The sequence below is a fragment of the Sminthopsis crassicaudata genome, chromosome 1 (assembly GCF_048593235.1).
Source record: "Sminthopsis crassicaudata isolate SCR6 chromosome 1, ASM4859323v1, whole genome shotgun sequence".
Classification (NCBI taxonomy): Eukaryota; Metazoa; Chordata; class Mammalia; order Dasyuromorphia; family Dasyuridae; genus Sminthopsis; species Sminthopsis crassicaudata.
Window position 1 is genome coordinate 48,118,591 of NC_133617.1, and position 12,784 is coordinate 48,131,374.

At 44.8% G+C, this 12,784-nt stretch overlaps 1 protein-coding gene across 2 annotated transcripts in view; it reads left to right on the plus strand.

Annotated features, from left to right (window-relative positions):
• Positions 1 to 12,784, plus strand: part of FBN3 (fibrillin 3) — a 100,979-nt gene that overhangs the window by 36,154 nt on the left and 52,041 nt on the right. For both annotated transcript variants that reach the window (XM_074301669.1, XM_074301675.1), the window contains exons 15-25: positions 3,270 to 3,545; positions 4,010 to 4,063; positions 4,793 to 4,918; positions 5,886 to 6,011; positions 6,916 to 7,035; positions 7,176 to 7,313; positions 8,182 to 8,232; positions 8,784 to 8,909; positions 10,135 to 10,359; positions 10,462 to 10,587; positions 11,276 to 11,404. In XM_074301669.1, the coding sequence (XP_074157770.1) occupies positions 3,270 to 3,545; positions 4,010 to 4,063; positions 4,793 to 4,918; positions 5,886 to 6,011; positions 6,916 to 7,035; positions 7,176 to 7,313; positions 8,182 to 8,232; positions 8,784 to 8,909; positions 10,135 to 10,359; positions 10,462 to 10,587; positions 11,276 to 11,404 (1,497 nt within the window). The remainder of the gene's footprint in view (positions 1 to 3,269; positions 3,546 to 4,009; positions 4,064 to 4,792; positions 4,919 to 5,885; positions 6,012 to 6,915; positions 7,036 to 7,175; positions 7,314 to 8,181; positions 8,233 to 8,783; positions 8,910 to 10,134; positions 10,360 to 10,461; positions 10,588 to 11,275; positions 11,405 to 12,784) is intronic.

Below are 12,784 nucleotides of genomic sequence, written 5' to 3' on the forward strand. Positions count from 1 at the left end.
GTCAGTAGCTCTATGAATGGTCGTGTCCCTCGACTTCAAAAACAGGTTCTTTTCAATGTGCTAGAGTGTCTCCTATTGGGCATTTAGCATGTAGCAACCATTCAGATGCAGCTAATAGCCATGAAGGCAAAAGCATTCATTCATTTGTTTGTTTGTTCATTCATTCATTCATTCAAGAAGGAAGTTTATTCCTTTCTATTCCTTCCATCTTAATTCTAACATTTATCAATTTACATTTCATTTCCCTATAGTGAGAAGAAATTGATTGCTTTTTTTTGTTGTTGTTGTTGAATCTTCTCCTTGGAAGTCAAGGTTTATACATTGTTGATAATTTCTGAATCGTGTCTCCTGTCTCTCATTTTTCAAAGTGTAAAAAAGCACAAATGGCCCATACCAGAGCCTTTTTGAATCACCAAGAGACCTAGAAAGCTCTTATTTCAACCCTGTAATTTCACAAAGGGGAAGACTGAGGCTCAAAGCAATTAGTGGGCTAGTTATTGATCCAGAACTAGAAGCCTGATTTTTAGCTGGCTAGTATGGTCAGATGCTAGAGAATTTCCTTTTTCAACATCTTGAAAGGAAAAATCATCAAGCTCATGTATAATATCTTGAATAAGATTATCTTTATGGACAAAATGGGCAAGTGGGTGAGCTGGATAATAATAGAGATAGGTAAATTTGGAGTAATAGTAATTCAAAGAACAGTAATTCATTGGTTTCAAAAAAAATAAAATGTATAAGTGGAGGGGGTATGGTTAGAAAGTAGTTGCTCTAGAAAAGATCTGGATGCCTTAGTAGATCTCTAGCTTAACATCAGTCAACAGTATGATGGTGCAACCAAGAAAGCTATTATGATTGTTATTTAACACAATCCATTTTCTTTAAATAAACGAACAAAATTAAAGTGCTTTAAAAGAGCATCCAAAATTAAGGAAGTGATTCTTGTTCTAGTTCATCTGGGTTAGATCTGCAGTGTACAGTGCTGAGTTCTGTTCTAAGGACCATATTAAAATGGACGTTGATAGATTGGACTGTGTACAGAAAAAGAACAATTGGGATGGCAGTGGGTCTAGAGATCACGTCACAAGAGGATTTGTTGAAAAAATTTGAAATGTTTAGCCTGCAAAAAAAAAAAGAAGCCTAATGGGAGAAATGAGAACTCCTTTCCAATAGTTGATCTAAGAGGTATTAGATTTATGCTTGTCACTAGCACACAGAACTAGGAGCAATGGAAAGATTCGAAGCATCAGTGGTCTCTCACTAGAGGTCTATAAGCAAAAATTGAAGGACCAAATAAGCAACAAACATTTATTTGAGTAGCTATTAGGTTTCCGGTCCTGGTGCAATGAAAGGAAAAGATAGTCCCTGCCCTCTGGAAGCTTACAATCTAATAAGGGATACAATATGTTGTACAAACAAAACTCTTATGTAAAAATCCAAGTAGAAAATGAAGAGGGATTGTATTATTATGGTGCTGGCTGCATATGAGAGATGCTTGAAAGTAGAAGGAATGTATTTTGATAGCATATTGGACATGTGAGATAAGTATGCTTATGTTAAGATCCTGAGCCTAACTAAAGCAAGCTCTAGGCAAGATAAAGAGAAGATAATTAAGAGAAAGGAGGCACTGGATCACTTGTCAAGTGTGTAAAGAAGTCTTGGTTAGATAAAGGTTGTTGTTGTTTTTTTTTTTTTTCATTTTATTTTATTTTATTTCATTTTTTAAAATTTTGAACTGTATTAGCTCCAAATAAGATGAGCATCTCTATATACTTCACAGAACAGAAAAATAATTCTTACAAACAGCTGTGAAGCTACACCCCCCTGCAAGTACACCAAAAAAATCAACATTTTATTTTTAAAGTTGTCCTGTTTGTGTTTCCTGTTGATCTCCTATTCTGCCTTGTATATTTTTAATGTCTCGATGACCCTCTTTTAATATTTTTTCTTTTTCTTTTTTTTTAAACTAGTGATAGAAGGAATTAGGAAGGATTTCATTTAGAAGGGAAGGATTCTGAGAATCAGAGGTATAACCAGCGCAAAAACCCACCAGAAAGGGAATGTTGTATTCTATAAGAGGAAAAGCAAGAAGGTCCATGTTGTTGGATCATAGAATATGTGAGAGAAATGGGAGAGCAAAATACAAAGGTTTCATATTTGATCTTGGAGGTACTAGGGAGCCACTGAGTTCATTGAGAAGAGTAGTATCCAGAGGCTCAAAACCTTGACATAAACACATCTAATCTGTTGTCAAAATATACTCCCTCTACCTTCATAGCATCTCTGATGTACAGCCTGCACCCTAATACAAGCTCTCTTCATTTCTGCCTGGATTTTTACAATAACCCACTGGGTCTATTAGCTTTGACTTGATATCATCTAGGTTCCTCAGACATAACAGACAATAAGTATCAAGTTAAAAATGGAGAGCTCTCAGCCTCTGGAAATATTCAGCCAAGATACTATGGATAGAACATACAGATAATCTCCAATGTCCTTTTTGCACTATTAAGACTGTTAACTAGAAGCCATTAATTCAGACAGAAAAGAAGGGGAGAAATGAAGGGATCAAAATAGAATGAAGATGGTAGGGATATAGTAAAGAGAAGGAAGAGGAAAGAAGAAGGAAATAGATGAGGATGAGAAGGTAGTAGTTAAGAAGGAGAGTAGACAGAGTGAATGGGGCAAAGAATGGAAAGGAAGAGGGGAGAAATAAAATATGGTGGGGGACATGAGATGGAGGAGGGATGGAGAAAGAAAGAGGCACAGGTTGGGAGCAGAACAAGTAGGGATGTTTTGGCGTTGCTCCTGAGTCAGATTCACACCATTCCATCCTGCCCTTCTTTGCCTGAAGCCCACGTTCTGCCTCTCTCTGCCTTTTTTCTTTTCTCAGCCCCAGCAGGCTCTCTATGTCTCTGTCTCTGTCTTTCTGTCTGTCTATCTCTATCTCTCTGTCCCTGTGTGTGTCTCTTTTTCTCTCCCTCTATCACTCTCATTCCCTCTCTATCTCTGAGTGTATCTCTCTATGTCTCTCTGTTTCTCTGTGTCTGTTGTCTCTGTCTCTCTGTCTCCTTGTCTCTCTCTGTCTCCTTGTCTCTCTCTGTCTCTGTCTCTCTATCTCTATCTTTCTGTCTCTGTCTCTGTCTCTCTCTGTCTCTGTCTCTCGTCTCTCTGTCTCTGTCTCTCTCTCTCTCTGCTGCCCCATCCCACACAACCACAGGGGAAGTGTCCCAATTGCAGATCTGCTTTGCTCTGTCCTTTTCCTACAGACATTGATGAATGTGAGACGCCTGGCATCTGTATGAATGGCTGGTGTATCAACACAGAAGGCTCCTTCCGTTGTGAGTGCGTGGGTGGTCTGGCCATCGGCGCAGATGGCCGGGTCTGTGTGGACACTCATATGCGAAGCACCTGCTATGGGGCCATCAAGAAGGGCACCTGTGCACGGCCATTTCCTGGGGCTGTCACCAAGTCTGAATGCTGCTGCACCAGCCCCGATCATGGCTTTGGAGAGCCCTGCCAGCCCTGCCCAGCCAAGAACTCTGGTCAGACCCACCTTCTCTGCCCTTGTGCCCCATGCTATCTCTAGTGTCCTTCATGTCCAGCTCTAACTCTGACTCTGGTCCCAGCCTTTACGCTTCTCAGAGGCTAACACTGATTTGGGATCTGGAGGTTGGATGCTCCTAGACTCATCAGTGGCTCCCGAGGCTCTAGGATGAGAGTGGTTTTCTTCCATGTGGGCAAAACTCTCCAGTAGAAAGAACTTCGAAGGGAGGGACTATTTTATGAAAGGCTCATTCTTAGGGGAGTTTACTCTTCTGGGGATACTTATTCTCCTGAGGAGGTCACTATCTAGAGGTGTCTCTGGGGGCTGCTCATTTTCTGGCAGAGGTTATTGTCTTGGGGAGTACAGAAGGAAGGGAGATGATTTTTATAGACCTATGGTCAGTGCTTTGAGTTAGAACCAAGATCCCTGTCCTCTTCCCTTTTTCCCTCTTCTCTTCTCCAGATGAATTCCAGGCTCTCTGCAGTAGTGGCCTTGGTATAACAGCAGATGGCAGAGGTGAGTGCTGGTTCCCCAGAAACCCCAAAGTTGAGGTGGGTAGGATTTACAAGAAAAGGAATTGTGATCTGATAGATCAGACAGAGTAGGTGAAAAATCCTGAAGTGGAATCAGGGATGGATGATAGAAAGAGTCTGGGATCTCTTCCCTTTATGTTAAATCACAGGAAAATGCCAGTAGACAACTACTTTCTTCTTTCCAGTACCAAATGTGCAAAATTCTCAAATTTGAAACCTGAAAGGAAATGAGATATTAAATGTAAATATAACCTTTATTTTCTCACAGACCACAAATACAAATAGAGTCAGTGTCTTCTTCTTAGAGCTATTTTCCCAACTAAGTTTAGGAGAATTGTTGAAGAGAGAAATATTAAAGTCCCAAAATTTTACTTTGTCACTAATCTTGTGGAACCCTAGGTGAATAACTCTTTGGGCTAAAAGTGACAAAGTGATGAAATTAGGTGAGGATAAGGACTGGAAAAGTCATCTAGCCTCCACAACCATTTGCTCTTCTCTTTTTCCAAGGAGGAAAGTACTTGACAATCCTTAAAATGACATAGGGGTATTAGGTGCCATTATTAGTTTCCCATTAGTTTTTTCTCAAAAATGACTCAGGGAAGAAAGGGGGATATTGTGGCAAATATCATGAGTGTAGGGGGAGGGGTGGGAGTGAGGGGCTCAGGCAGCTTCCTAGAGAGAGTAGAGTGCTTCCTTTGTTTTGCTACCCCAGATATCAATGAGTGTGCCCTGAACCCTGACATCTGCCCCAATGGTGTATGTGAGAATCTCCGGGGCAGCTACAGATGCATCTGCCACCTGGGCTACGAGGCTGATCCTCCGGGCAAGGACTGTGTGGGTATGTATAAGTCTGAGCAGGGACTAATCAGCATCCCCATCCTTTATACCACTTCATTCCTTTCCTGCCCCCCCATCTCCCCATCCTTCTTTCCTTGTTCTGTCCCATTCTCTTCATCTTCTATCTCCCTTTCCTTTCCCTCAATGTTTCCAATCGCCCTATTTCTTCTCCTATGCTTCTCTTCCTCTCTCTCACACTTCTCTAACTCCTTAATCTTGATCCCTCATCCCTCACTCCTCCTCCTTTATACCTTCTCCACTCATCATTTTCCTCTTCCCCCACACCCCATCATCTCTCTTGCTTTTTACTATTTTTCTCTTTCTCTCTTTCTCTAACTCTGTCTCCTCTGCATTCCTCTTTTTGTCTCTCTCTGTCTCTGTCTCTGTTTCTCATTCTCTCTCTTTGTTTCTGTCTCTTTCCTCTCTCTCCTGTATCTCTCTGTCTCTACCAATCTGTCTCTCTCTGTCTGTTTCTCTTTCTGTCTCTCTGTCTCTCTGTCTCTCTGTCTCTGTCTGTCTGTCTCTCTCTCTCTCTCTCTCTCTCTCTCTCTCTCTCTCTCTCTCTCTCTCACACACACACACACACACACACACACACACACACACACACACACTTCCCTATTTCACTGTCCTCCTATCATTTTGCCTTCCTGTCCTTCACCCTCCTACCCCTCTATCAATCCTTCTTATCATGTCCATGCATCTCACTAGTACCACCTCCAGTTGAGTTCTGCTTCCCTGGTAGAACCAGAGCACTGCCCCAGGCAGACCAGTATCAGAAGAGGGTGAGAGACTGGACTGGCCAGAGCCAAAAATAGAGCTGGGAACTAGAAACGGGATAGCTGGGAGTCACCCCCACTCCTGGGAACTGTGCCTTCCTAATCCCACTTCAAATGCTGGGGAGAGAAAGGGAGTTTCTTTCTTATTCTTCTGTGCTATGCCCATAAATTTTATTATTTCCTCCCCAGATGTGGATGAATGCGCCCTGAACCGCCTCCTTTGTGACAACGGGCTCTGCCGGAACACCCCTGGCAGTTACACGTGCACCTGCCCCACAGGCTTCACGTTCAAGACTGAAACAGACTCCTGTGAAGGTACCTGGCCATGCTGCCTGCATGTACACTAGTTGCACACACATGCACACACATGCATGCACACACACACACACACACACACACACACACACACACACACAGTTCTCAACTGTACATTTACTAGTAGAGACTCAAGGTGAGAGAGGTTTCCGTCTCTATTCCATTGTTGACAGAAAATCTCCTTTCCCATAGTCCTGATGAGAGGCCAGCCACCACTGTCTGGCTCACTGGTCCAATGGTAGGAGCCCTACCTCTGAGACCACCATTCCACTCTAGGACAGCTCGATTCTCCTTCATTGAGCTGAAATCTTCTGGTCTTTGACTTTTGCCCATGGTCTCTAATTCTGCCCACTGGGTTCAAAAAACCCTAATCAAATCATTCTCCATGAGGAGTGTGTGAAATCAGGGAGACTTGGGGTTCAGATCCTACCTTTGACCTTTACAAGCTCTGTGACCTGACCAAATCATTTGGGTCTCATCCAGAAATAAAGAGGTTAGCCTAAGTGGCCTCTGAGGTCCTTTCCATTTCTGAACAGATAATCCTATGATCCTTGGAAACAGCCTTTGAGCCTTCTCTTCTCATTAATCATCTGTAGGTCCTTTAACCAGTCATCAATAAAATGATCCTGAGGTCTTTCACGATCCTGCTGTATCCTCTGTGCAAGACGGAGTACACACACAGGAATACCCATGAACACCCATCTACCCCTACACATTCATACCTTTGCACAAACACATTTGTCCCTGTACCACTGGTCTCATTCTGCTACTGAACAATGAGCTTCATTTGATCACCTTGGGGAAGGTCCTGGGGCTGGGCCAGAATCTGCAGAGGTCTCTTGGGGCAGAAGATCTTCCTCAATCCCTGGGCTTGTACTTAGGGTCCAATTCTCTCTTCCCATAGATATTGATGAATGCTTATCCAACCCATGTGTGAATGGGCTGTGCCGTAACCACGCGGGATCCTTCGCCTGCGAGTGTTCCCCAGGCAGCCGGTTGGACCCTGCTGGCAACGTCTGTGTGGGTGAGCACTAGTAACTCCCCCTTGATGGAATGCCCCTCCATTTGCCCTTCCTCCAAACCCATGTGGGTAATGGATGGAGGAGCCTCGGTGAGGGTTCCAGATCCCACCCCTGCTCCATCGGTTCCATCTCTGTTCCACAGACAGCATGAAAGGCACGTGCTGGCTTCAGATTCAGGATGGCCGCTGTGAAGCCAACATCAATGGTGCCACGCTGAGGTCTGAGTGCTGTGCCACCCTAGGAGCTGCCTGGGGCAGCCCCTGCCAGCTCTGTGAGACAGGTAAGTGGTAGGTCCAAAGCAGGGGATAGGGATAAAACCAGGATGCTGATTAGAGGGGATGGAGAAGAAATTCAGAAGCAAGGAGAGTAGAAGTTCAATATATGGAAAAACTTCTCAGCGAGAGCAATCCAAGCATGTAATGGTTGTCTACCTTGTGATGTAGTAAACTCTCCATCACTCTGGGTCTCCAAGCTGGGGCTGGAAAGTCATTTTGTTGTCAATGATGCTAAAGATGAAATCTCCACTTAGTTTGGGCTTGATGTCCCCTTCAGTGCCTTCCAAACCTAAGATGTTTTGACTTTTGGTTCCGGGACCAGGCAAAGTGCCAGGGCCAATTAGTAGTGGGGCTGTCTACCAGTGAGCCTTCATCAGGCTGTATTGATCACATTCAAGCCTGAGGTGTGAAGCTTTCCCAGGGCTGAGAGTCTTGCCCTGGGCAGGGCCAGTGAACCTCATGTTTGGGGTCAGGGAGCTCCTGGTGGTCTGAAGAGTATGAGGAGGAAGTAGGGAAAGTGCCAGTCTGCAAATGACCCAGCTTTGCAATTCACTATCTCAAGTAACTCTTGCCAAGCCCCTTCCCTTCTCTGGGATAGTTTCCTGCTCTGCAAAATGTGGAACTTGAACCAGATGATCCTCGGTTTCATTCCAGCTTAAAATCTTATGCCCTCTGATTGGCAGAGAAATAAATGTTCCTTCCCGCTGGCACAGCATTCTCTGAGGACCATATCTCTGGCTCCAGCCAGGGTGGGCATAGGCTCAGATGGGAGAAGAGTTTGCTGGCTTGGAGCTCCCATCTGGACCAACCTGCTTGGGGGGAGAGGGAGACATCAACCAGCAATGTCAATCCCTTTCCTTCTCCTCCTCCCAGACCCAGCCTGTTCCCGAGGTTTTGCTCGTATGAAAGGACTCACCTGTGAAGGTAAGTCCCCCCCTGGCTCTCCCCTCTTCACACCCCAATTCCAGGGCAGGCAGGAAGACCTGACCCCTTCTGAGGCTGAGGGCTAAGATTCCAGGCCCACACCTCTCCTTTTTTCTTCCCTTCCTTCCTAGCTGTGTAATCTTAGCTGAAAAATCATACTTCTCTGATCTTCTCTTTCCTTATCTGTCATAAGAAAGAGATACTCTGCTTTCCTTGCTGGGATCATTATAAGGAAAGCTTTTTGTAAGCCATGAAACAGTGGGGAAGTGCAATCCTTTGTTGTGTTTTGAGTAAAATGCTGAAGGGATCACTTACCCCTATTTCATTTGTTCTTGCCATCGCTCCCGGCATGGTGGGCTTTCCCTCGTCCTCTGTTACTACATCTTCTTGCAAAAGAAAATCTGTACTTCCTGAGGTGGGAGGTTTTCCCTTCCTTCCCACGTTCGACCTCAGATTTTTTAGATACCCACAGCACTCCCCTCATCTCCCCAGGCCTCTTTTACCCCCCTCAACTGTACCCTTAACTTGTCTCTCCCTTACACCATCTCCAGATGTGAATGAGTGTGAAGTCTTCCCCAGTGTCTGCCCCAATGGACGTTGCCTCAACACTGCCGGCTCCTTCCGCTGCGAGTGTCCTGAGGGTCTGACCCTGGACAGCACTGGGCGTGTGTGTGTGGGTGAGTAAGGTCACCATTCCTGCGTGGCCCTGGGCTCGCTGCCCAGGCACAGGAAGGGACACAGGTCATGGGAACACTCCTATCCTGGCATTATTCACTAATCCTCAGTAGGTTTCCCTTCTTTAAGGAAATTGCTAAAACAGATAGTTATTGTTATTTCTGGACTTCTAACTCTTCCTAGACTATATTTTAGTTCTGATCTCATCCCTGAACCTTGATTTGAATATTCAATCCAGCAAATATGTCCAGGTGTCTTTTTGTGTGCAAGGTCTTTGATAGTGAGTGAGCATTTACTGAAAGCTTACCGAGCAAAAATCAATGTCAGTTTTTGTACCTCATCCTGAAGCTCAAATTCTCCTAGCAATTCACATCATCTTAATAAAGTTTAATAAATTCTCATTAAGTTCCTGAGATGTGTGAGGGTCTGTGATCAGGGTTTAGGGATACAAGGATAAATAAGACGTGTGTGTGTATGTGTGAGAGAGAAACAGACAGGGACAGATAAAGAGACAGAAACAGGAGATAGAGAGACAGACAGACAGATAGGGACACAGAGAAACAAAGGCAGAGAGAGACAAAGAGAGAAATGAAGAGAGAGACAGAGAGGAAAGACAGAGACAGAGAAGGAGAGATAGAGACAGAGAAGAGATAGAGACAGAGAGGGAGAAGCAGACAGAGACATAGAGGGAGAGAGAGATGGGAGAGACAGAGAGACAAAGATAGAAAGAGAGAAGGGAGGGAGAGGGAGAGACAGATAGAGACAGAGGGAGACGGGGAGAAAGATAGACCGTCAGAGACCGTGTGTGTGTGTGTGTGTGTGTGTGTGTGTGTGTGTGTGTGTGTGAGAGAGAGAGAGACAGAGAGACAGAGAGACAGACAGAGACAGAAACAGAGACAGAGACAGATGAGAGAGAGAAAGAGAGACAGAGATGAGAGAGAAAGAGAAAGAGAGAGAGAGAGAGAGAGAGAGAGAGAGAGAGAGAGAGAGAGAGAGAGAGAGAAAAGAGAGAGAAAGATAGGGAGAAAAGAGACAGTCAGAGACTGTGTATGGGTGAGAGCAGGGGGGAAAGGAGAGAGAGGGAGGGAGAGGAGGGTACAGGAGGATAGAGCACTAGGTTGACTCAAAGGAATTCCAGATGTCAGGAAGGTGACCGTGCCCACCCACCTCGGGCCAGATGTGACCCCCCCAGTGACCTCTCCTTCCTTCCCTCCCCCCCTTGGACAGATGTGAGGGTAGAGCAGTGTTTCCTGAAGTGGGATGAAGATGAATGCCTCGCCCCACTGGCGGGCAAGTATCGGATGGACATGTGCTGCTGCTCTGTGGGGGCTGCCTGGGGCACTGGCTGTGAGGCGTGCCCAGAGCCGGGCTCCCCAGAATTCGCCCTCATATGCCCCCGGGGCCCTGGTTTTGCCAGCAGGGATTTCCTTTCGGGCAGGCCCTTCTACAAAGGTGAGAGGACTTGGCAGGGGCTTGGGTAAAGGGGAAGGACACTCTCTGACACAGTACGACTTCTCCCATTTTCTCCTGCTTCTCTCCCCAATATCACACCAGATGTGAACGAATGCAAGGCTTTCCCGGGGCTCTGCACCCACGGCTCATGCAGGAACACCGTGGGCAGCTTCCGCTGTGTGTGTGGCAATGGCTTCGCTCTCGATGCTCAGGAGAGGAACTGCACAGGTCTGTTTCCCAGCCCTCCGTCCTCAGAGCCCGTGTCCCAGAGGAAGACATAAAAGTCATTCAGAGGGACTCGTGTCTGGGTTTTGTGGCTGCCTCCCAGACACTGACGGGTCTCTTCTGTCCTCTGACACGGACCTTGAGCCTGACCAATGTCTCATCTCCCCTTGATTTTTGGTCAATATCTCCTTTTCCCAAAACATCGATCATTCCTTTCCCCAGATATCAACCAATGTCTTACTTCTGTCCAGATGTTGAGCAGCATTTCTTCTCCCTAAATTCATAACCTGTATCTTTTTCCAGTGGCCCTTCTTCCGGTATCTCTAACCACTGTGTCTGATCCCAAAACACTTAGCACTATTATCTAGTCTCTGACACCGATGGGGAGTTTCTGCACCTTGAGAAATCTCTCTTCTCCTCAGGCACTGACCAGTGTCTACTCTCTTCTTGACCTTCACAAAATCTTCCTCTTCCCTAACTAACATTGACCAGTGTGCCCTTTCCCTAATCGCTAACCAGTATTATTTATTCTCTGACGCTGATCCATGTATTATTCCCTACATACTTTAAACAATTCTCCTCTCCCCTAACAGTAACTAGTATTTTCTCCCCAGACACTGACTCCCTCTCCCTCCCCAGTGACCAGTGTCTCCTTTCCCCTTCCAATGACCAGTGCTTTTTCTCTTCCCAGATATCGATGAGTGTCGAATTTCCCCCGACCTCTGTGGCCATGGAACCTGTGTCAACACACTGGGCAGCTTTGAGTGTGAATGTTTCCAGGGTTATGAAAGTGGCTTTATGATGATGAAGAACTGCATGGGTAGGTGGGGGTCAGGGGTAGAGACCTAAAGTCTTTTCCTGAGATTGTTCCTCATGATTGCAAGACAAGTCTAAAAATCTGACCAGAATAGAGGATGCACGCACACACACACACACACACACACACACACACACACACACACACACACATGAGGGCCCCAACTAGCCTGGGAAGTCTTAGAACAGTCCTGGAAAGTTGTGCTATTTAATGTCTATCTTAGGTTGCTATCTTCTCCATCAGCTCTCAGATATGAATCTTGGAGGAATCCTTTCTTATGCACCTAGGTTATATCACAGATAGACTACTAAGCCCGGACTCAGGAACATCTGAGTTCAAATCCTACCTCAGACACTTATTAGCTCTATGACCCTGTTCAAATGCTCTCTGCCTCAGTTTCCTTATCTGTAAAATGAAAATGATGATAGCAGCACCCAACTCCTACAGTTGTTGTGAGGGTCAAATGAGATAACTTCTATAAAGTGCTTCATTATTATATCAATTATTATATAGTCACAGTTTTTAGGGGATTTTTTTCTGTTCTGTCCCCATCCTCCTCACAGTGAGTCACTTGCAGCATCAGATCTAGGCCAACTGTTCAAAATGCATCTATTTGACACATTTGTGAAGAATCTCAGGGCACAAATTTGGTATGGATTGGCAAAGTGCCGGAATACTTCATAGTTACTCAGTTTCCAACTTCGGAATTGTGTTCTTTAGAGACACCTCCCTTACAGCAAGTGTCTTTGTCCAGTTCATGGAGTCTAGCTCCAGTCCAGCCATCCATTTTCCTGGATCCCTGGGAAGTTGACTTTAGATTTATGGGATTGTGGAATTCATAACCAGAAGGAACCTTAGAAGAGACACATAATCCATCCCTCTCATTTTACAGATGAGGAAACTTTATCAAAGCAAGTCAGTTCCTTCTCTGTAACTTAGAGCCTCAGTACATCTCTTGGGGGCACAGAGAAGGTAAGGAACTAGTACAGAGACTTGTATAGACTCATACAATCTATCTCTGTCAACTTATGTCTTTCTGAGGCTAGCTCTTTATCTACTATGCCTTTCATATTAACAAGTTATTATTATAATTATTACCTAGATACTATGACTACATAACTATTATATAATTATAATATGTTAAATACTATATTATTATAATAACAACCAGATGTGAAGGCAGGAAATGGGTTCTGATTCCATTTTGCCAAAAGCAGCTAAGTGTCCTTGGGAAAATGATTTAACTTTCTAGCATCTGATTTTTCATCTGTAAACGAAAGAAGTTTTTCAGTTGGGCTTTGCTCTAAATTTTCTTTGATGCTGTTGATAGTTAGCATTTATATTGCTCTTTAAGTTTTGCACAGTGTTTTGTATATACTATCT